This window comes from Apus apus, chromosome 25, assembly GCF_020740795.1.
Source record: "Apus apus isolate bApuApu2 chromosome 25, bApuApu2.pri.cur, whole genome shotgun sequence".
Classification (NCBI taxonomy): domain Eukaryota; kingdom Metazoa; phylum Chordata; class Aves; order Apodiformes; family Apodidae; genus Apus; species Apus apus.
Window position 1 is genome coordinate 867,795 of NC_067306.1, and position 23,121 is coordinate 890,915.

The following is a 23,121-nucleotide window of genomic DNA, read 5'->3' on the forward strand; positions in this document are numbered from 1 at the left end:
ATGATGCCCCTACTTCTTCAAGTGCAACTTGTGACTGTCACCTGAAGAAAGGGACCTTATTGTGCAAAGGGAACTGGATTCTTTCTTTGAATTCCGCACTATTGCCACACTCTGCACCCCAGCAGGGTAAATAAGCAGCTAATACTTCCTTCAAAATCTCTTAAATCTAGTTTACCATATTTTTGCAGTATTGAATATGAACTTCATTAGCAAATTATTAGATTGGATGTATACTGGTGTTTCTGACTCGTACTCTAAATGAAGGATTAAGATGACTCTTCTAAGGGCTTCTCAAATCTTATTTTCAAGAATGACTTAATTCCATAGTACATGTTGGCTTCAGACACATTAATTGCTATCTAAACTGTTTCATGTAAAACCAACCTTGTTTACATTTTCCAAAAGTAACTGTGTCCTGGTTAGAGCCAGGATAGAACTTAGTTCTCCTGTATTTCTTTTAATTGAATTATTTCCATCTTGTATTACTTGACTATTTCACAAGCATTAGCAAATGAACTCTTCCTTGCACACTGCTGGATGTCAGTTACTCCTCATTCAGTTCTATAATTATATACTTTTTGCACTAAAAATGCAGACTCCAAAACCTAAATATTAGTTCCAAGCAAAGAACAGGAAGAAGAACATATCAAAATCAATTCCAAATTTTTAATGGGAAAAACTGCTAATGGAAAAGAAGAAATAGTGCTGAGACAAGTGGATGACTGTACATTTTTCAATGAAAGGATAATTTTACTTACACTTCACTTTTAGAAAAAATTTATGTTCTTAAAATAACCACGGTGATGGTTGTAAATGGATAAGTGGGTGTGGTTGAACCCACTTTGTTTTTCCATTCTTAAATGTCAGAGAAGTAAACCCCAAGTTTCAGAACTATAGCCCAAAGAAAAAACACTCATCTGAATCATCCCTTTTGTTTAATTGAAAAAGAAAACCCAAGCCCTAGCCCCTGAGATGTACAGCCAGCTCTCTTTGTGAGGAATGTCATCACAATTGGCCTCACCTCTAGGGAGGAGAATTTTTGGAGGGAGGGCTGCAGGATGGGTTTGTCTCCCAACACCCTATCTTGAGGATATAAAAGAAGCACCAGGGCACCGAAGACACATCCTATCCTCTTCTGCACCAAGCTGAATAACTGACCTTAGCACCTTCTTGTGCTGCAGCTATGGCAACTTCCTTCGTGCACAGCTCTTCTTCTACCTATGGTGGTGGCTTAGGGGGTGCTGGAAGCAGCAGCACCCGCCTCTCCTCTGTCCGAACAGGAGGCACCTACCGAGCCCCAAGCATCCATGGAGGATCTGGTGGCAGGGGTGTCTCTGTCTCTTCAGCTAGGTATGTCTCCTCTGTAGGAGGTGGATATGGTGGTGGCTTGTGTTCTGGCTTTGGCAGTGGTTTTGGAGGAGGCTACAGTGGCTTTGGAGGTGGTGCAGCCTGTGGCTTTGGTGGAGGAGCTGGCTTTGGTGGAGGTTTTGAAGTCTGCGGTGGTGATGGCCTGCTCTCTGGCAATGAAAAGATAACCATGCAGAACCTGAATGACCGTCTGGCTGCGTACCTGGACAAGGTACGAGCTCTGGAAGAGGCAAATTCAGATTTAGAAGTTAAAATTCGAGACTGGTATCAGAAGCAAGCTCCCAGCAGCCCCGCCCGGGACTACAGCAATTACTACAAGATAATTGAAGATCTCCGAGACAAGGTATGACACTCACAGAGAGAGAAGTTATAAGGGTGCATTAGAATTCTGGAACTGCATATTCAATTTCTTTAAAATTAGCTAAAAAAATTATAAGATAAGTATTGAATTCCTCAAACACAAATATATTGTGCTTAGGAGCATTCTAGCAGAATAGTTTTTCTTCATTTAAAAAGCAAATGTGTTATCCTGAAAATGTGACTGAGTTAGCAAAACATGGCAAAATGTGTTTAGAATTCTCAATATATCTATTCAGAATTGAAAAAGTAAAGAATGTGATAGGTAGGCCTCAAAAGCTGAAAAAATAATTCTCCAGGCTACAGATAAGATCAGGTGTTGTACACATGTATTTTGTAGGTATGTTTCTGATTTGTTTGACACGAGGATATCTCAGCTATGAACTCAGGACCATGATATTTCACTATTATTCACAGGAACTTTTTTCTATTTCTTAATTGTCAGATTCTTGCAGCTACTATTGACAATTCCAGAGTCATTTTGGAGATTGACAATGCCAGGCTGGCTGCAGATGACTTCAGACTGAAGTAAGTTTACCTGGAGCACATCTGTCTTCTCTCTCCTTGTCTCTCTCACAACAGTTTTCTGAAGTTTAGTATTCCTTTTTTTCAGAAATTAATGTTGTTCAGTCCTGAAGGACACATTTGGAAATTACCGATAGGTCTTTTTCCCTGATAACTTCTGATGAAAAAAACCCTGGCAAACTGAATCAATGTGATGAAGGATCAGTTTGGAATATAAATCTGACTGAACACAGTATCCGGATCACTGAGCTGTTGACATAATACATTGTAATTGATGTCTTAATGTTTTAGTGATGCTCCCAACTATTTTTTACTAGTCTAAATCACAGCAGAAAACAGGAAGAGGTTGGGATTTTCACTTGGAAGGAACATTGGCTTGAACAGATCACTGTTTGGCTGCAGTTTTCTCAGTTCTGTCTTTTAGACAAGAAAGACAAAAAGTAATTTGGAGCTTATCCAGCTCATGGCCTCAGCAGTGCATCAGACACTGCTGAAAAGATGACAAAGGCACTTGGGCAACTGATTCCTCTTGCAGTGATGCACCTGCAGGTTTATCATTTCTTCTCTAGTGTCCTAGGCAGAACTGGGCAAACTGTGCTGTCCACACCAAGTTTGTGAGGACACTGGCAGTGGACTGTCCTGTGTGACAACTCTTCTGTTTATGCTAATAATTTCTATTGATGCTAATAATTATTAGGGTCTGCACAGTGAAGTACAATCAGATGGCAACACGTGCTTTCATATGTCACAGTAGGATGTCGGGAAAAAAAGTGCTTTACTGCCTTTATACTTCTTTTCAATATATGTTTTCATTTAAGAGCCCACTGTTCCTCCTACATCCAATATAAAATGTCATAGTTTTATAGCTCTACAGGATACAAACTTGTGCACATCCCAGTGATTGTTTCTTTTTTAAACTGCAGGTATGAGAACGAGTTGTTCCTGCGCCAGAGCGTAGAGTCCGACATCAACGGCCTGCGCAGGGTCCTGGACGAGCTGACCCTGTCCAGAGCTGACCTGGAGATGCAGATTGAAACACTGAAGGAGGAGCTGGCTTATCTAAAGAAGAACCATGAGGAGGTGAGAGTCCGTAACAGTGCAGAGAGGAAATTACTTTCCTTTGGAATGTATGCCTCTCGGGTGGGGAGGAGGAAATGCAAATAAAAAAAACAACAAAATGAAAACATTACAGTTTAGTAATATCAGAAGAATCCAAAGTGTGTCCTCAGAAGCATTTGTCTGATTCTAACCTGTTCAGACATATTAGCTGCAGTTTGACATTTCATAAGCACATGACAGGTCACTGAGATAGTTAAGCTGAGCAAAAGAAACATACATATGTATGAGGTACATGCAAATGTGTGAGTATACAGAGAGCAGAAAAGCACGTGCAACGATAAAATTTGATAGAAGTTTTTATGCATATTCCACCTATGGTACTTGATGACTTAAGTAATGCACAACACTGCAGGCATTGCTGATGGCAACTAGTGTGTGAGAACTGACAGCCTAATCTTTTTTGCGTCCTTTGCCTTCTGCCCACGCAGGAAATGAAGGAGTATTCCAATCAGCTGAGTGGAACAGTCAACGTGGAAATGGATGCGGCTCCTGGCATTGACCTGACCAGAATTCTCGCTGAGATGAGGGAACAGTATGAGGCTCTGGCTGAAAAGAACCGTAAAGATGCTGAGGCCTGGTTCTTCACTCAGGTATAGTTATACCAGTGAAGAGCAAACTGCTGCATCACCTCATTGTTAGTGCCCCAGCAGATGGGCTGGGCCCTCCCTTTCTCAAAATAATTGACATTTTCTGCAGAATATGTATGTGATTTTACAGTTGTTTTTTTTCCTTCAGACTGAAGAACTGAACCGTGAAGTCGCCTCTCACACAGAACTGATCCAGACCAGCAAATCAGAGATCACAGAACTGAGACGCACGGTCCAGGGCCTGGAGATCGAGCTCCAGTCGCAGCTCAGCATGGTACAGACCCGTCCAAGCACAACACAGCTCACTGCCAGCACATTTCTCCCCTTCCTCCCTCTCTGTCTTGCCTCTTCGTAGCCTCCTCCTCTGTGGGGAAAATCTGCACAGCAACCCATTCTGCTGTTATTCTGCTTTAGAAAGCTGGGCTGGAAGCCAACCTGCGAGATACGGAGGCACGTTACTGCGCACAGCTGGCCCAGATTCAGGCCCTCATCACCAGCGTGGAGGAGCAGCTGAGTGAACTCCGGTGCGACATGGAGCGTCAGAACCAGGAGTACAAAATGCTCATGGACATCAAGAGTCGCCTGGAGCAGGAGATCGCCACGTACCGCCAGCTGCTGGAGGGCCAGGACGCTCAGTACGTTACTACATACAAATCCTATGATGATTAGATAAGGTTAATGACATGACACATTGTAAAGCAGTAATTGGTGCTTGCTAAGCTGACTCCAAGTTACTAAATCCAACTCACTGCATCTGCAGCCCTTGGAGCACTGGCAAAACAGATGCCTGTTTGCAGATGCAAAGTCCCAGGCATTGCTAGAATTCAAGCTAAATGTCCAGACCAACCGTGGTGGAGATTTGAAAACCTAATGCAACCAGTTTGAATACAATGATCTATAGAAGTCACCAGGTACCATCCGTATGTCTTATATGATCCTCTTGTTGCACCGGAATAACAGCCTTCAATCTAAAAACACCTACAAAAACGTGCTCTCAGTATTTCTTTAGCTCTTGGTTTTCTACAGTAGTGCACAGAGGTGAAAGTACTCACCATCATATACCAGTACTCCCAACTAGCCAAGAACTTGGCACAGACCATGGCTTGCTTTAGTAAAATACACCTTTTAGTGCCCATTTCTTGTATCTGATGTACAGACGGAATTACTTTTGATTTCTGAGGAGGAATCAGCTCCTTATATTGCTTCTAGATTATGACAGTTTGAGGAGAGGTACATAGAAATATATCAGGACCAGGAACTGGTCTGACTGCTGTTCACATTTCCTTCCCAGTACATAGTAGTGGCCTCCAAAGCAGAAAGCACTTGAGCAGTAACACTAGTAACAACCCCACTGAGCAACAGCCGACTGCCAGCAGTGGGAAACCAGGGCATCCACAGGCAGTGGTTCCTAAGGGGACAGGGTCAGCAAAGGTCATTAATCAAACTTTTCTTCTTTTCTACAGCTTGTCAGGATTGGCCCCTAAGGATGGTAAGAAAAAATTTTATTTAAAGATTAATTGACAAAATAGGAGTAAATAAACTTTTTTTGCTTCAGATTTCCTCATACTAACAGATTACATTCCTCTGCTATGACCACATTCATTATCAATTAGAGACAAAAATATAATACTTTATCTTATATTATGTGCACTTTTGAAACCAGTAGCTTGCCAAAATGATTGCATGAACTCCTCATGGATTCTAGAATTCAGAAATCTCCCAAAGATTGCTAAATTCCGCTTTTGATTCATACAACATACAAGATACATTCAAATGTGCACTCTAGTCTTAAGATCTTGGGAGGAAACAAACAAAAAAACCCCATTGCACAGCTCTTCTGTGTGTTTTTTTCCCTAATTGATTTGTTTTTCCTCCTACAGCAGGATCTCTGAGCAGAAGAGTTGTCATAGAAGAAGATGGAAAACCTCGTGACAGGAGATTCTGATAAGGAACCAAACCCCTGCTGCAGATGTCACCACACAAACCCAGCACAGCCTGCACGCTGGCCTGTGCTAACAAACACCCTTTTACTTTGCCAGACCACAAGAATGTAATCCAGGAATGTGCAACAGCTTGATGTCTTTCCTTAGATTTGCTCTCCCTTTTTCCACAATCATTTAGCTCTGTGGGTCAGAGATGATGAGCTTGTTTTCTGTCAGTAGCTAAATAGTTTCTGTACCAAAGAACATACACAATAAAGTTTCTGTTCTGCTTTTGCAAATCTATCCAGTCTAATGTTTTTTTTTAAGTCAGTATGGAATTGCCATGTGCCTCCCTGAACACTGCTTCCTGGAACCCAAAGCAAGAGGTGCTCAGTGGGTAACAACAACAATCACAACTTTAATAATAACAATAATAATAGGTTAACGGACAGATATAAAGTGCCATCAGATTCTCCCACAAATCTGAAGCTAGTATCAGTAAAAAATTGAAAAGATAATTCAAAAAATCCTTAAGCTCTTTGTTCTGAATTTGAAGGCACAACATGACTACAATTCATGAACAAATAAAATGCATCTCTGGAAAAAAAAATCATACCTTTCCACATACATATATATATTTATGTTCCTGCACTTTCTTCAGCAAAAAGGCACATTCCCCTTAGCTCTTGAGAGAGCACTAGGCAAGGCCCAGGTGAAATGAACCACTCAAGCAGAGTTCACTGTGACTGTTTGTTTCCATACCTGGGCAGAAGCCCACCAGCCTGTGCCATCATTGCAGCTGCTGTATTAGCAACACTGCCTTTTGTCAGCAGTTAGTCTGCAAATCTACAGCAGTGGAACTGGGGGGAGACTCTTTGAAGACTTAAGAGGTCAGTATATCCCAACTTCAGAAGCATATAAAACATTTTTAAGACGCTGTATTTTGTTAGCCTCATTGCTGAGTACTGAAATCCAAATAATTGTATCTACAAAAACTATATGATTGCTAGAATTATCTAGTTTATTTTCCTCCCACCCTACTTAGGGCCACTAATTTTCTCTCTTCTATTTTCTGATATTGAAAAAAAAAATAAAATAAAATAAATCTGCCCTCCTATGACCAGCCCCACAGCTCAGCCAGGAAGGAGAGGCCGCAGGATCATTCATATCCCACTGCTAAGATATACATCCTGCTGGAGTTCTCACTGAAATGAACTGAGAAGAGGTTCTCGCAAACTTCAGCAAAGCAACATCATAGTCCAGCAGAAAAGAAAAAGCAAATAGTACAACTGTTTGTTTTTTTCCCTCATCTAGAAATCAGGTGACTATTGTATACATCACTTAAAGAGCAAGAGAGAAAAATTCCACAGCCACAGGCAGCTACCAGCTGTACGTCAGAGGAGTTTAACCAACATGTGATGATCACAGGATACTTACCTGTATGCTGTAGGTGCCCAAATACTCTGTCTATACTTAAACTGCAGCCCACAAATTCAGTTCAGTTTGCTTTTCACCTTCCAGTTGGGTAAAACGAACGATTCCCAAGTAAAACCCCGGTTCCCAGCCCAGGCTGAGCACCCACTGTCTGATGGTGCCATCTGCTGCCCAGGGCTCATTTGCTCGCTTGGATCCTTGCTTTCACTCTGTACTTTGAATTCTGTAGTTGACTGAAAACAAGTCTTGAAGTGCCAGCCTGACACAATAGAGCCGTGTGTGGTTTTGAAGCAAGTCTTCTGGTCTTTTCCATGGCCCCTCACCACGTGCCAATGAAAACTGCCTCGCGCTGCCTCACAAACCGGCAGCCTCGCAGCGAGCCAGTCTGAGAATCTCACCAGGAATTTCACACAAAACAAAGATTAATTCTGTTTCACATAATGTAACATACATCATGTGTATTTATATTTCAATGTAACATTTCATAGAATATTAGCTTGCTGAAGTGCCAGGTTAGAAAATTCAATCTCAAATTAATCTCTGGTGAGATGAACTGAGCAGCAGGATCTTACTGCTTCTATTACAATTTGGGATTTGTTTTTTACAAGTTAGGCCTTCGGTTTTTTGTCTGGTGCTTCAAGCTCTCCTCACGCTTAAGCAGCAGGGCTGATACCAAACTTCAACTATCTACTAGTCATTCTTATCAGAATATATTGTGATGGCCATTGGAAAACCGCATCTTCGATGATTAATTTCCCAAAATAATTTAAAATGTTACTATTTCCATACAATGAAGGGTATAAAGAATAAGAAGGAATATGTACTCGATGGAAATCTAACTGGTAAGAAGAAAATCATCGGGTGCTGAGTAGAGCTGGCAAGAGCCACGAGGGGGAGCTCAAAACCTGCCCTGTGCAGCAAATGGTGCCGAGGAGGCAACTCCGGAAAGGATGAGGTGCAGCAATTCCTTGTTGCTTACAAATTTCAAATGGAACAGAGAAAAAAGGATTCCTTAAGCTTTCTTCTAGGACAATGTAATTCTGCTTTGTGCAGTCCCTCCAGCCCCACCGTTCAGAATGAGTGACAGGGCCAAATAAGATCTTGTTAGAGAGCTGAGCCTTCAACTGCTGCAAGGAAAAGCAACTGCCCCATTTTGGGCAGCCCAGGCCCAGCCACCTCTCCACCACTTCCCAAGTCTTCTTCCTAATCGGGGTCTAGAACTACTCAGAAAGACAAGGCAAACCCAATAACCCAGTGTTGCCATGGGAACACTTCACAATTTATGGCCTGTTTATCAGTGTAAGGAATAAGAAAATCTTTCCCGAAGCCAGACTTGCTCGTTCTGGTTTTGATAGAAGTTTGACAGAAGGTTACTGAAACTTTTGAGACTATTTTTGCATGATAGCCAGCTCATTTAGGGCTAGTAGTTTTAAATAACCACTTGAATTTTTCGAATGCTGTTACAAATTAATTTTCTAAATATTTTCTATAGCTAAACATAGAAATATCTTAATAGTATTAATACTATTAACAGCAAGACATTCTTGCATTAATTTCTATTTCAACAAGACTTGAAACATGACTGCACCTCAAATAATGAAAAAATAATAAGAAAAGCTTGTTAAGTACCTAATTTTCATGTATTTCAACTGTAAATGGGCAGCCGAATAGCTGGCCCTTGGTCACTTTGGACTGGAGTTTTAGTTCAATGACAGAGGCTGGATAATTTCATTAAAGCTTCATGTCTCACACAGGCTGAAGCTGTTTGGTGCGTTAATGACAGCTTGATAGGACACGCCACGTTTCAGGACACACAGACTGCTGTGATTCTAAAGCCTGAGAATTAGAACAGAAAGCGTCTCCAGAAACCCACCCCTTCCCCAGGTCTCCATTTATTCTGCAATGGACGATACTCTCCCCCTCATAAGGAGGAAAGCATAACATACTAACTTACAGGGTTATACTGAAGTCTGAGGCAGAGCTGATCCTGTTCCACACCTACTGATTTTAGCCACACCTCACTATTATAATATGAAAAGAAAGGGAAAAAAAAATAAAGAAAAGAAAAAACCAAAACCAACCAAAAGGAAAGCGATCCGGTATGCAGCTGTGAGCCCAAACAACAACAGTGTGTGCAGGCTTTTAAATGCTTCAGAATTGACCAAGGGGAAGCACGATTCTTGATGACACAATCTTGTTGCTGTAGTCATTCATCGAAGGGAAACTCCCACAGGAAAAGGCATAAAGCTGCTTAGGGAAGGCTAAGAAGCTGCTCAGTGCTAGTCAAACATTGGGTTAGATTCACAACAGAGCTAAACATGAGCACCAGCCAAGGCCCTTTTCAGATTTTTTCTGGGTCCCTCAGGGGTAGTTCAGGGTGTGGTTTGGTCCAGCAAGGAACTTCTTGCAGACCTTCAAGTGCAGATGGTGGTGCCAGCAGCACACATACCTCTCTCCCCTCTGCCAGACCCCTCTGGCTGGCTGCTGGAGGAGGGGCACCTTGGGGAGACTCCGGTGAGCACCATGGGGAAAGCATCTTCCTGGGTGGGAATGAGAAACAGACTATGCAAAACCTGAATGACCGTTTGGCTGCTTATCTGGACAAGGTCCGTTCCTTGGAGGCAGCCAATGCTCAGCTGGAAAGCTGCATCCGAGAGTGGCACAAGACAAAGTCTCATGGAAAGAGGCATGACTTCAACCAGTACGAGCAAAACGTCACTGACATGCAAAGACAGGTAAGTCAGAGCTCTAAGTGACTGTCATTCTTCTGTTAAGGAACCTGGGTACTCATTTGTGCTGATGGCTTTCCTTTAGAAAAAGTTAAATAAAACTTCTCAAATGTTAGAAATACTAATGGAAGTGGTTACAGGACCGGGGCATAAACATTCCTTGTGTTTACAAGGAGGAGAATGGGGTACAAGAAAGAAAGGCTGGAAGGAGACAAGGGGATTCTGCAAAGACTAGTAGTATAGAGAGATCTGTCTGCTGCCAAGTGTTCGTTTCTGTATATGAAACTGTGGTTTGAGTAACTATGTCTGGCAGAATTCTGTCTTTTTGACTGCACGTGTGCCAGCAAATCACAAAGCACACAAGCTGAAGAGACTGCCTCCTTCCATGCATGCTGTCTGTAGACAGACCAGTGCATTTCATTTCTTTGATTCCCGTGGTAGCAGACAATGAAACTACAGGAGTTTTGGGTCCAATGAGCTTATGTAATCAGATGAAAAAATACTTCATGGTAATTAAGAAAATAGCAGTGACAAATTCCTTGTGGATGTTTTCACTGTAATTAAAGGGAGAATTTCTGGTTCCTGCCAGTAGTTAATATTAACATTCAACAGTAACTCTTTCCATCTCCCAAACTCACGTGTCTTCAACTTCAGGCATACTTAGCACTGTAACCATCCATGTGACTTATCAGTGTAATTAACTTTACATGGCCATATGGGGCAGAACCCAGAGTTATTCCAAATGTGATGTAGTTTTCCGTCCACTTTTTATAATAAGGTTACTTGGCATTCTGAAGCCTCTGAGAAATTTTTTCAAAAGGGCTTGGAAATGGCTTTATCCCACATCTTTGCTGACTGAGGCCAAGGACTTAATCAAACTCCCTGCTCACTGTTAAATGTGTTGCCTCCAGGCAGAAGATGAGGCACTCCAACCACAGCAGATGTGGAAGGAGAGCCAGAATTGTCATCACCTGTTTCTGTTTTAAGGATAAAGAAAGGCCATCTGTCTCCAGAGTTATCACTTGAGCTTTTTTTTTTTTTTTTAACTGATCCAGAGATTAAAACTTGTTAATGAAGAATATAATGTGTTCACACTGATTTGGAATTAATCAATCAGAAAGATTTAGGAAGACAGTAAGACTAAAACCGTATAACTGATTAGGTAAAGCCCTCACTTTTGAACAGGTTGTGCCCAAAACATCTATTTTTAAAACTTGCCACTTACACAGCAACCCCTGCAGGCACCTGCCAGACTAATGGCTGCCTCAGGCAGCAGGGGCTGGATGTGCTGCTCACACGGGAGGAAGGGCTACTAAAGGATTATTTACAATTCAGTCATTTAACCTAGAACTTTTACTTTAGAAATAATTGCAATTAGCACCGTGACTGCCAGTAAAATGAGTGAAAATATAGCATATAATTATTAACCCTAATGAAATTAATTAACCATAAATTAAAAAGGTGAAACGAGTTTAGCATCTAAAATGAAATTTAGACAAAATTTAGGATCCTTTATGCAGCTACCCAGAAAGTCTGTGTACTCTCTGTCTAAACTTGGAGGCATACAACAATCTGGGCCCTATACTTGGGACTACACTCTTCCCTGGATGCCTGAATTCTGGAGGAACATGCCAGTGGGAGCAGCACCTTGCCTTGCCCCAGCCTGACTGCATTCTAACTTGGATACAAACTAAAACAGCACCAGCTCTTCAGGTAAATGTCTCACTGAAACATCTTGCACCACTAAATAAGCAAGCTGATTCACAGAGCAGTCAAGGAGACAGCATCAATGCTGTTGGACAAAGGAGGCAAGACAGGCTGAGGAAGAATTGAGTGCAGGAAGCCTTCTGGAATATATCTGTTTTGAGCAGGAGTTTGAGTTTATTCTTCATCTATAAATGTATGTGTTCTGAACTCAGCTACCTGTAAGTTTGTGGATTGATATTAGTGATACACCCATATTCCTGATGGATGTAATGAAGAACTCTGTATAATCCCAAGCAGACAAATGTCCACAGCTGACAAGCACTACTGACTGGCACAGCAAGCAGTATCATCCAGCAGCTAGCAAAACCCTGACGATTGTTCAGACTGCAAAGAAAGAGTCACAAAGCTTTTATAGAAATGTGCTGCTCTTTCGCATGATTATAAAATGGCACAAAGTTGAAGAACTCATGTTCTCCTTTCTCATTGCCTTACTACCTTCCATAGTAAAATCTACCATTCTCTAAGGATGGATTCAAGAATTGTCTCTTCTCTGACAACACATTCCAGGCAGTGACATATTGAGGTTATTGTTACACTTCTTCAGCTAGCCTTGATCATGTCCCAGGGCAGCATCCAAGGTGTGCTGCTAATCACTCAAGAAGGTACAGTCTTTAACAGATTAGTTGTAAGATTCCACAGGCACCTTCTTTTTTATTATGAGAGGTAAACTCTGACACTTCAGGTCAATTTTGTCATTTCCTTGTTTCTTTGTGATTCATTTAGGTGTGGGAAGCTTTACTTGAAGGTGCTGAGAGCTCTGTAAATGGCTAATGATTTATTTACAGCCAGAATGCACCTTGTTTTGCTATGTAAGTGTTGAGTGAAGGCTGCTGTTGGAGCTGCATCCGCGCTTCTTTTCCCTCTTTGTTAGAAAAGCACGTGCTGTCCCACAATTATTCATTCCTGTTAATTATGTATGAGTTCCTGCTAGAATTCTTCCAAAGATTTGGAATGGGATACTGAGCTTCTCATATTTAGCTCTACAGCTCAGAGCTATTTCATATCAACAGGGACATATCACATTTTTCAGTGCATGCTGAGTACACTAAAGGAATTATGTGGTCCACTTTCTCCTGCACCTTTTAAGGCAATTTTCAACATCCCAAAGCAAAATCAGAAACACTAATTACTTACTCCAGGCTACTGGACAATTCAGTAAGGTTAAAGACAAACAACTTTATCAGCCACAGTAACTAGATGCCAGGGTTAGTCTCAAAATGACAATCCACGTGACTCCAGACAGAGACACATGGTAGACTTGAGGGTTCCTGCTCAGGAGTTGCTGCTCCCATCGTGGTTATGCCTCTGCATCAGCACACTGATTCAGCAAGGTGTTTATTGACACATGATTACTTTTTAGCATCTGTTTAATTACAGTATTTTGATTGTACTCAGACACAGCTTAATGGTTCCTACTGAAATTAGTCCTAAAGATGACCAAGGCTACCTTTCCAGCAACGTTAAAGAGTCAAAATCAGTTCACAAAGAGGAAGGCAGTCTCTGCTATTCTGCAATACACCATGAAGTTTGTGTAATATTATTCATATCCTCTACCTGGCCAGGAATTACTCCTCCTAGTTCACATCAACATAAGTAAGACAAAAAGAGAAGTTAAAATTGTGGATGAAAATTCAGAAATTACTCAGTGAATCAGGAAACTAAGCTGCTTATATTCATGTACTCTCCTAACCATGGGACTTCGACTATTTAGATGCTTCCTACAAGCAGCAGGGAGTCTAAACCAGCAAGGTTATTCACCATATGGCAACACTGAGTCTCCTGTTGGATTCTCTGTTTTCCAGATTGAGGATGGCAAGATCACCAATGCCAGTATCCTTTTACAAATTGATAACGCTAACATGGCATCAGAAGACTTCAGGCTCAAGTAAGCTCTTCTTTGGTTTCCTGATTAAGTTGGAAAGAGAATTAAGCAAAACATTGCTTTTTCTTGATAATCCAATATGAAACTGATTTTACTGATGTTTTCTGCTGATACTGGATAAATAAAACCAATGTAAAACAGGGAAAAAAAACCCACAACAACAACAAAAAAATATTAAAAGGATAAAAAGGATGTAAAAACCACAAATGATTGCTGAACAGTCTTGAGTCACCCTGTTTATGATACTTAGTTCAGGTCCTGAAGAGCAGGTTTTACAGCAGATGCTTGATACTTGTGACAAAAGGCATTTAAAACTGTCATCTGGGAATACAAATTAACCCTTCTCTGCACTGCACTTCCCCAGTCCAGCCCAAACCTATTTCCTGTACTTAGCACCTCTCCTGTCCAGCTCTGCAAGAAATACCCCTCCTTCTGTATCTTCTGCTTTGGAGTCTCCTAAGTTTTGCCACAATAAATGGGCCAGTGCTTCCTTGGCTACCAGTACACAGTTTTTCAGTAAACTTTAGAAAGATGGTTCTCACACCAAATAAAAAGCAAAAATGTTTGGATGAAAAACTTCCAGGCAGATGTTTGCGAAGGAAAGGAATTTACCTTTCTGTAAGTCAGATTTCTTGGGAATCATGAAGGTTTATCTTATTTTCAACAGGTGATGATCAGCTATTTAAAAAAGCGCTCAGCTTTTGGCAATACTCTAACAAACTTAAAGGCTCTGAACACTGCAGGCCTTGCTCAGCCTTGCCTTTACTTCTTTATCATTCCATAGTGTCATAAAAAGGGACTACTTTGAGAGACGGGAATCACAGAATGAGTCTGATGGATTGAATGTAGAAACCTTGACAGAGCCCTCAAAAATGAAGGGACAGATTCTGAGGGGTAGAACTGCTTCATATGCCCATGGGAAGATACAGTCTCACTACAACCAACTTAAGCAACTTCTCTTTGCTACGACTCACTCGAGAAGCTGGAAGCAGCCTGTTCTCAACCATCACACCTTATCTTCTCTTTTCTGGTAAAGGTATGAAGCAGAGAAGTCTCGCAGGCAGGGAGTGCAGCTTGATGTTGAGAACCTGCGTAAGGAACTCGATGGCCTGACCATTATTACAACAGATCTGGAAATGGAAATTGAAGGCTTGAGAGAAGAGCACATCCTCAGGAGGAAAGACCATGAGGAGGTAGAAAAAGTTCCACTTGGTAATACCCCATCACACAAATCTTCACTACCGTATAATTAACTTTGCATAAGATCCACAATCTATAAATGGGATTGATGATTCAGAACCTAATTGTGTTTCAGAAGAAGCCAATGAGAGTTAGATGAGGCTCAAAGTTTGTGTACTACTTTACCAGTTAAATTGGGATTTCAGAAAGCATAACAAATTGCTGTATTTTCTTCCAAACTCTTAGTCACATGCCCATCTGCCATACATAGCTAACAGTAACTTACATATTCAACAGAAATGTTCTCAAAAATACTTAGGTATAAATACACAGAGATTTCAAGCAAACAGCAAACATCACTGGTTGCTGTTGGATTTTACTGATCACAGACTTTCCCCTCGATTCTGAATATATCACATAACAGAATCACAGAAGCACAGAGTGGTTGACGTTGGAAGGGATCTCTTGAGGTCACTTTGTCCACCCTTCCTGCTAAAGCAGGGTCACCTGGAGCAGGCTAACCCAAACTGAGCAGATCTTGAACTCTTGAAGGATCAAAATTAAAAAGAGTGGTTGGTGAAGTCAATTAAAGTACTTCCTCTTGCCAAACCCTAAGCACAATAATTAGGTAATACGTAATAATGGTCAAAAGTCCATCCTGCCCTGAATTCTTACAGAGCTATACCACGTGGTCTCTGTGATTCCCACATACATAATATCACTGCTTGACAACAGGCTGCTTTCATTTTGCTTGATCTGATGTTGTTTTCAGTTATTACCTAACACAGAACCAAACATCCTACTCAGTATCTGTGGATTATTAACAAGGAGAACAGAAACGTAAGGGTTCCATAGCAGCCGGTGAGGCTGTCTTTGGCTGATCCTCTGATAGCCAAGGATACTACTGAACAGCTCTGATAAAATAGTTCTTGGAAGAAGGACAACCAACAGAGACATCAGTATGTCCAGTTGATCTGCATTTTGGAAGCCATGATGTCATTCCCTGAAATGCTGCTTTGCCCACTTCTGAAAATGGTACCTAGCACAGAGATGGTGCTACACCGAAAGGAATGTTACCCCACCTGCTTGACTTGCCCTGTAATTATGTTGTTTACACAGTAATTATATGCTTTAATCCAACTATTCCTTTAACAATTGCATAGAACTTTTACATTACTCTCTTGTAAACTTAGTTATAGTTCCATAAATATTAACATACATGGTAAGAAAGATGAAAGGACTGTTAGATTTTCAACAAAGGTTTTGGGTTCCTAACAGATAAAGGAATGAAAAATGTCCCTGCTTCTTCATTAAGTATTTATCTTCCAGAAACATTATACAAAAAGATCTTTTCATGTTTTTGATTGAGTTCTCTAGCACAGTTCTGCCACAGAAGCAGATGTAAATCACTGGTTTAAGTCACAATATAGTATTATCCATATATAAAATTTCCAAATAGTTTTAACTGAATATATAACAATTAACCTGCCACGATGAAAAAAATATTCTGTGTATTGTGAGAGGATAGAACTGAAGTAGACAAGACAGGCATGAAAACATTTCTACTTTCATAAACAAGTTTGCTTGTTTCCTCTGGTCATGTATGAACAGGATATGGAAGCAAATCGCTCATCACAAGACTTCAAAGTTAATGTAAAAGTAAACGCAGCACCTCCCGAGGACCTGGCCAAGATTCTAGCAGGAATAAGAGAGGATTATGAAGCCATAATTGAGAAGAATCGTCAAAGCCTTGACAGTTGGTACAAAGAACAGGTAACAGCTATTTTCTGCTCACTGCAAAGATCCCTGTTGCTGCACATGGGTGGCCAGCATTCCTAAGCTTTTCTCTCCCTCTTGCTCTCCAGAGCACAACCACGTCTCTTGCAGCAGTCCCCAATCCAGAACAGATCCAGCGCAACGAGAACGAGATCAAGGATCTCAGACGCACTTTACAGTCCCTGGACATCGAGCTTCAGGCACAGATGACTAAGGTAGCTACTGTAGGCATCTCTGGTTGGTCACTGTTACTTCACTTGTTCTCAGAGATTGCAGTGGACCAATTCTTAATTTAAATCCCTACTTCATTGTAGTTATTATCGTATCAGAGAAACTGGGATTTTGACCATGCCAGAATATGCAAAATAGATTCAGCAACTATCACCAAGAAGTAAAAATACTATTGTCTCTCCTATTATAATGCATGAAATACTTGAACTGTGAAAAATGTTGGTGGGGAATCTTCAAAAATATTACTCAGCTCTTGTAGTTAAAGCTCACATATACATGACTTGGAGACTGCGGAGCAGTTCTGGCCAGCAAACGCAGAACTGACAGAAGAGCCAACTGTTAAGAGGAGCACAGCTTTGGGGCAGGATTAATATGGCACGGATAAATGACTCAGTTTTTGCCTCTCATTATGTTCACACAACACAGCTTCACGATTCTGCTGTCTTCACATGAATCGTCAGGCAAATGCATAAGTGCTTAAATTTCCACAGTCTTAATCTTGTAATCTTCTAGCTAGAGACCAAAGCTGCATATGAACACTAATCATAGTATTGGTATTCTTTGCTCTGTCAGAAACACATGCTGGAAGACACCCTGGCTGACGCTCGGAATTACTACGCTGTTGCACTTCAAAATATGCAACAGATCATCTCCAAATGTGAGGAAGAGCTAAGCCAGGTTCGTCATGACATTAAGCAGCAAAACAACCAATACAAGGTGCTTCTTGGGATCAAAACTCGCCTGGAGAAGGAAATTTCCACTTACCGCCTGCTGCTGGAGGGGAATGTTGACAGGTAAGGCAAAGCTGCCCTGACTGGAATAGATGAGAAGAGAGTTCTCATATTCGGGCTATTTATTTGTTTGTTTATGCTTAATCAAAGCTTGTGAGTTCCATACTACATCAAGGGCTGGCATTTTAATGTGATGGATCGTAATAAAAAGCTTGAGCCACTTAGTATACAGAGAAACTTGCACCCATGTAATTTGGATTACCTAAATTAATATAACTTTTTATTAAAAAAAATAATTCTGCATTCCCACAGCATGCCTACCTCAGCATAGGAAAAAATGCCTATTTCAGTAAAATTAATAGTAACTTCCAATCTTCAAAACAAGTTCTAGATCAAAAGGAGCCTGGAGACAAGTTTAGATCTTTTCTGGCCAGACTCTGCAGCACATGAGGTCCGTACAGCGTGCCCCTCTGCTGATGGGTTGTTTGGTTTCCCCATCACTGCCTTGTCTGAAATCTCTGCATTCAGAAACTTTTGGGCCTCTCTATTCCTAATCCTCTCATCTTATATACAGAGTATGTGTTATTTGTACAAAATCAGAAAAAGGAAGAGTCTTTCTAAGGACAGTTTGGCAGGACAGTGTAGCACCAAGTATGGGGTTACTTGTCAGAAGCCAAAATGGGATCAAGTTGAGTAACACAGAACACAGGAGAGACAATGCAGCTGTCCACAGTGGAGGAATAATGAATGTACACGGGGACAGGTGAAGGTGGGGCTATCTGTACCTGTGACTACTGAAGAGGAAGAGTTCTCATGGTATAGAACCATTTTATTTTATTTTATTTTTTTAATCTCTGTTCATAGTAGTATGAGGTCTCCTTAGAATCAGTTAGAAGAATGGGATTGATAACTTACTGAAATTAGTACAATTATTATTTTTTCTCTGTTTTATTATCTCTGCAGGGTAGCACAAAAATCTGAATCAACAGCCAAAGGTAAAAGTCCCTTATTTTGTCCTCTATAGTGACTCTTAATTATTGCCATTTTCAGTAAAATTTTACTGAGAGTCTTAACCTTACATGAATGAACTATGAGAGATTTGCATGGCAGTTAATTCTCGTGGCCATACTTGAGAATAATTTCAGTGATTCATCAGTCTTGTGAAGAGCTGCTCTTCAGAGTACACTCTGCTGCATCTGCCCACTCATGGACTGTCTTCAGACTGGCCCTGGTTAGACAAACACGTTGTGCAAAGCTCAGACCCAAGACTAAAGGTTCATGGTATATGAAGAGTCATAGAGACTCCATTTGGTGACTAAAAAAGTGTTAGGGCTGGAAAGCAAACAGAAAATCTGCATGTCTGGAAACTCCTATTCTGGCATGAACATGACTTACAGACATTTAGGTTCATCTGCTCTGAAGTCAGATTTGCATTGGCTGGGATGTTGCTGTATTATTCATTTGCCCTGACCTGGGTGACTTTCTGGCAGTGCATTTCACAAAGAGCAACAAGTATTAACTTAAATGGAAACATGTAAAGATAAATCAGTAGCTGGTAAATTACTGTAAATGAAGCTTTCCCTGCATCATCTTGCCTCAGCACTGCTTCTTGTCTAATTAACCTTTCTTTGTCTTTCAGAACTGACCAGCCGAAAGATCAAAGCAATAGTCCATGACAGTGTGAATGGGCAGGTGGTCTCCTCCACCATCAACGAGATCCACCAGCAAGCATGAAGTGAAACGTTCTGCCAACTCCTGGCTTTCCCGTGGGCTCAGCACTGACAACCCTTATGTGCCACCAAGTGCTCTATGTTAGTCTCCCTGTCTGTAAAGCAGGGATACTATAGTGAACTCTCTCCTCAAATGATTTGCAGCCTAATAATGAAAAGTGGCACACAGAGCTAGCTATAGCTGATACTGTTAGTTTAAAGAGCTTTTAGTCATAAAAGCACCAAAGAAAAGCTATTTAATGAAAATTACTGGCTGAGCTGGTAATATATGTATTATGCACATCTCACTGGGGCATGAATCTCCATCTGTGATTCATTTATTGCTCTGCAAATTAACTATAATTTAAAGTGAATAATCTTTCAGCTTTTCTCTTGATCTTATGTCTCTCATCATAAACTTCACTGCAGCAAATAAATTCTTTTCCATTACTTGTTCTAGTCGTTGGAATTTCTGATTTTGCTCTTTCTTACATATGCACCAGCCCTGGCAGTGCTCCTGACATAGGTCAAGACTGCAAAAGCCTCATTGTTTCAGGAGGTATAAAACTGGAAGGACCCAAAAAAGAAGAAAAGAGGTGACACAAGTTTACAGGTGACATTTACATAAGCAAGACTATTAGACTTCCCTATATACAACTTTTTAACGTCACCATGTAAAACAGCATTATTAGTATTACTAAAATAGTCACTCTAGAAACATTTCTTTATTCTTCAGCTTTAGAGAAATTTTCTTTAACTGTCTTTACACACTTATATATGTACACACTTATATAAGATTCTAAGTACTTCTCCAGATACTCTCATTCTTTCTCAGTGACCCATTTAATTCAAAAAAACATTTCAGTTATTTGCTTTTATATTAATGCTCACTGGTTTTGTTGATGTGTTCTGCAGTCAGGAGAGACTGGTACATGCAATGCATGCTAACGTAAAGGGAGAGGCCCAAGGTTTTCAGCCAAATCCAAGCTTCTTCGCCCTTCTCACATCAGCCCAATCACCCACTCAGCAGGAAGCCCCAAAAGCAAAAGGAAAATTTCCAGCAATATGTGATGCTGAAAACTGAGCAAGAAAACTATTATTAGGAGTGTTCAGATGAGGCAGACTGTAAAGCAGAATGAAGAACGACAAAACGGAGCATAATGAGTGTCTGCAAGGATTTGCATTCCTAAGTCAATGTCTGCATATAAAACAGGGAGTTCAGGGCAGTCTCACATGCATGAGCAAAATTGTCATTGTGCTCCTTCATACCTACTCATAAGGGATGTTCATAAAGGGTTCCTGTTACCTGCTTTGCCTTGAAACAAGGCTCACAAAAGAAAGTGAAAATTTCAAAGAAAATGCAGATTTAAAATAAACAAGGTCCATCTCCATGATACAATGTTTTCTTACTGGCATGTTAGGACTAGTTCATGATTCCCCTTTGCCCCCCCAACTCTCCACCCTTGTTGCACAAAGATCCCAAAAGCATTGAACGGATTACCTAATTGTTTCTTTAAACTGGGTAAAACTTGTAACACAGGATTCGTAACTCTTGGCTAATGAACAATGTCCTTCCTTTTGGCACACCAGATCCAGCAAGCCAGACCTGGTGTTTGTAGCATCTGTACAAAACACGCCTAGATTTTCTTGAACAATCTCCTGTGTTATTTAAAGCTGTTTTTATTTACCAAATGTACAGAACATAAGCACATTGCTGTGATACAAATAGTTTGTAAAAACTTCTAAGTAGCCCTTTATTACTACATTGAAGGAACAGATCTAGGTTTTGGCTGTGCTTTGCTATGAGGAAAGAAGAAGGCACAAAAAATTGAAGTGCTTTACAGAACACACCTGTCCTCGTTTCACATTCTTGAGCAATGTCCCAGGGTCCCCTCACGCAGAGGTGAAAGATGCACTCCCTGTGCTCCTCTCAGCCATGGTCCAATTGGTTCTGGCTCAGATGTAAGGAATTCCCATTGTACTCTATGGCTCTGATGATTCGAACCTCATCCTCCAGCTGTGTCATTGCATTCTGTAAGGGTTAGACCAGTGCAACTCTCAACACTGACCTCCCAGTTCACTAACATCCTCACACTCAGTGGCTCTAACACAGCCATTCCAGTTGCTGTCTTTTAATAAGTAAACCAACTGGTCCTTAAACATGTAAATATTAGCTACACTACATTCTGTTCTCTAAGTTAAAGCAAATATTCTACAGCAGAAACAGCTTTTTTCTGGATAATTTTCATGGGTTTAGAATACTATATATAATTGCAAATCTGCTATTTGTTGAACAGCTTGTGACACTGCATCACCAGCCATTTGTTGCCTCATGTATATTGGTTATCCATTATTTCTGAACTTCTGTTCTGGTAAATAAGCCATGTATGTCTAACTGTGTATAGGGTAGGCCTGCACCCTAAACCAATAATACTAATATTTACCACTTGCATGCACTGGTAACATTATATTCTCATAACATGGAGAGAAATGAATTTAGGGAGATAATGAACAGGGGTAGTATTATCATTCCCATTTTATTCCTTGAGAAATGGGAAGAAGAGATGATGCAACTTGCTCAAGGCTGCAAAGAAAGTCACTGGTAGTGACTACATTAGAACTCGTCACTTCACAGCTTCCACTTACTCCAGCCATTAGATAACCCAACTCCTGCCAAGAGCCACTCTGGTGACAGCAACACTGTGTGTCTGATGGCTCTGAAGAGAAAATTGGATTGATTCATTTCAAGTGTGTGCTGCTAGTCAGGACCCTGCACATACTTGGATGATGTTCTTCAGTTTACATGTGCCGGTAGCCCTACTAAAATGGGTCTTGTACAGAACACAAGGCCTGGGTGTTTCTGGTGATTTTGCAGTATTTGGGAATTTCGAAAAAAAGAGATGGTGGACATGCTGCTTTCTGTTAGTCTCGCTCAGTTTCTGGAAGGGAAGGAAATCTTGAGGAGTGTGACACTGCATTGCTTGAAAAATTATTTTGTTAATTCCTTGTATTAAAACTGCTCAAACTCTGCTAGCTGGAATTCATTCTACTTCAGTATTAAATACATACAGAAGTGCTGTGTCAATATTAAGGTAGTGCCTGACTGAGGCCCAGAGAAACTGCAATTTAAAAAATTGAAGTATCATAAAAATTAACACACTCAAAATGAGTATTTTCTGTTTCCCATAAATGGAATAGGATAGCAGAATAACACCAATAGGAGAGAATGTAATTTCTAAGTCTAAGCGAATGATGTAACAATGGTTTTGCAAACTAACAAGGACAGGAACTCACCATCTATAAAAGGAGGCTGAAACCACCAGCACTCACATATCACTCCTTGCAGTTTCACCTGCCATTTAAGGAAGTCCTGCGCTAAATAATCCTCCAACGTGATTTATAACAGATTTGAATGCACTCCAGAACGTGTATGAGTCACAGCTCATTTCACTTGTAGAAATGAAAAAACCTATTAAGGCTTATTACAATAGGCAGCTTTGGTAAGTGCATTGTTGATCCTCTGGAAGAAGTTTGCAGTGAGGTAATGCAGTCACGGCGTGTGTGATTCATTACACATTCTTTCTGGTGATGTGGCCACACGTTGGCAGGTTTCTTCCTTATTTATGAATGAGACATTTCTGTAGAACGCAAAATTTTTGCTTACTGCCTGCCTTGATAATGTAGATACAAAATTAATGAAGCCATTTTAGAAAGAGCAGAAAAGAAAATCTAGCATATATAACTGCTAAACCACAGTCTGGGTGCTATTATTGAAGCAGAGAGAATAGGTAGAAGAGCCAGTAAA

At 40.7% G+C, this 23,121-nt stretch overlaps 1 protein-coding gene across 1 annotated transcript; it reads left to right on the forward strand.

The window, feature by feature from the left end:
• The first annotated feature begins 1,183 nt into the window (after positions 1-1,183).
• LOC127394229 (keratin, type I cytoskeletal 9-like) lies at positions 1,184-19,341 on the forward strand. Its single transcript, XM_051640070.1, has 17 exons — positions 1,184-1,711; positions 2,171-2,253; positions 3,174-3,330; positions 3,798-3,959; positions 4,105-4,230; positions 4,371-4,591; positions 5,420-5,445; positions 5,837-5,898; positions 5,996-6,006; positions 9,612-10,047; positions 13,611-13,693; positions 14,727-14,883; positions 16,481-16,642; positions 16,735-16,860; positions 17,450-17,670; positions 18,571-18,602; positions 19,247-19,341. Exons 1-17 carry the CDS (start codon positions 1,184-1,186, stop codon positions 19,339-19,341), a joined length of 2,688 nt encoding a protein of 895 aa, XP_051496030.1.
• The last annotated feature ends 3,780 nt before the right edge of the window (positions 19,342-23,121 follow it).

What these genes read in the sequence shown, in the direction of transcription:
- LOC127394229 (XM_051640070.1), top strand. Translation starts at nt 1,184, where the DNA reads ATGGCAACTTCCTTCGTGCACAGCTCTTCTTCTACCTATGGTGGTGGC. An exon ending in AGGCCTGGTTCTTCACTCAG is followed by an intron (nt 3,960 to 4,104) that starts GTATAGTTATAC and finishes TTTTTCCTTCAG; the next exon opens with ACTGAAGAACTGAACCGTGA. An exon ending in ACAGTTGGTACAAAGAACAG is followed by an intron (nt 16,643 to 16,734) that starts GTAACAGCTATT and finishes CTTGCTCTCCAG; the next exon opens with AGCACAACCACGTCTCTTGC.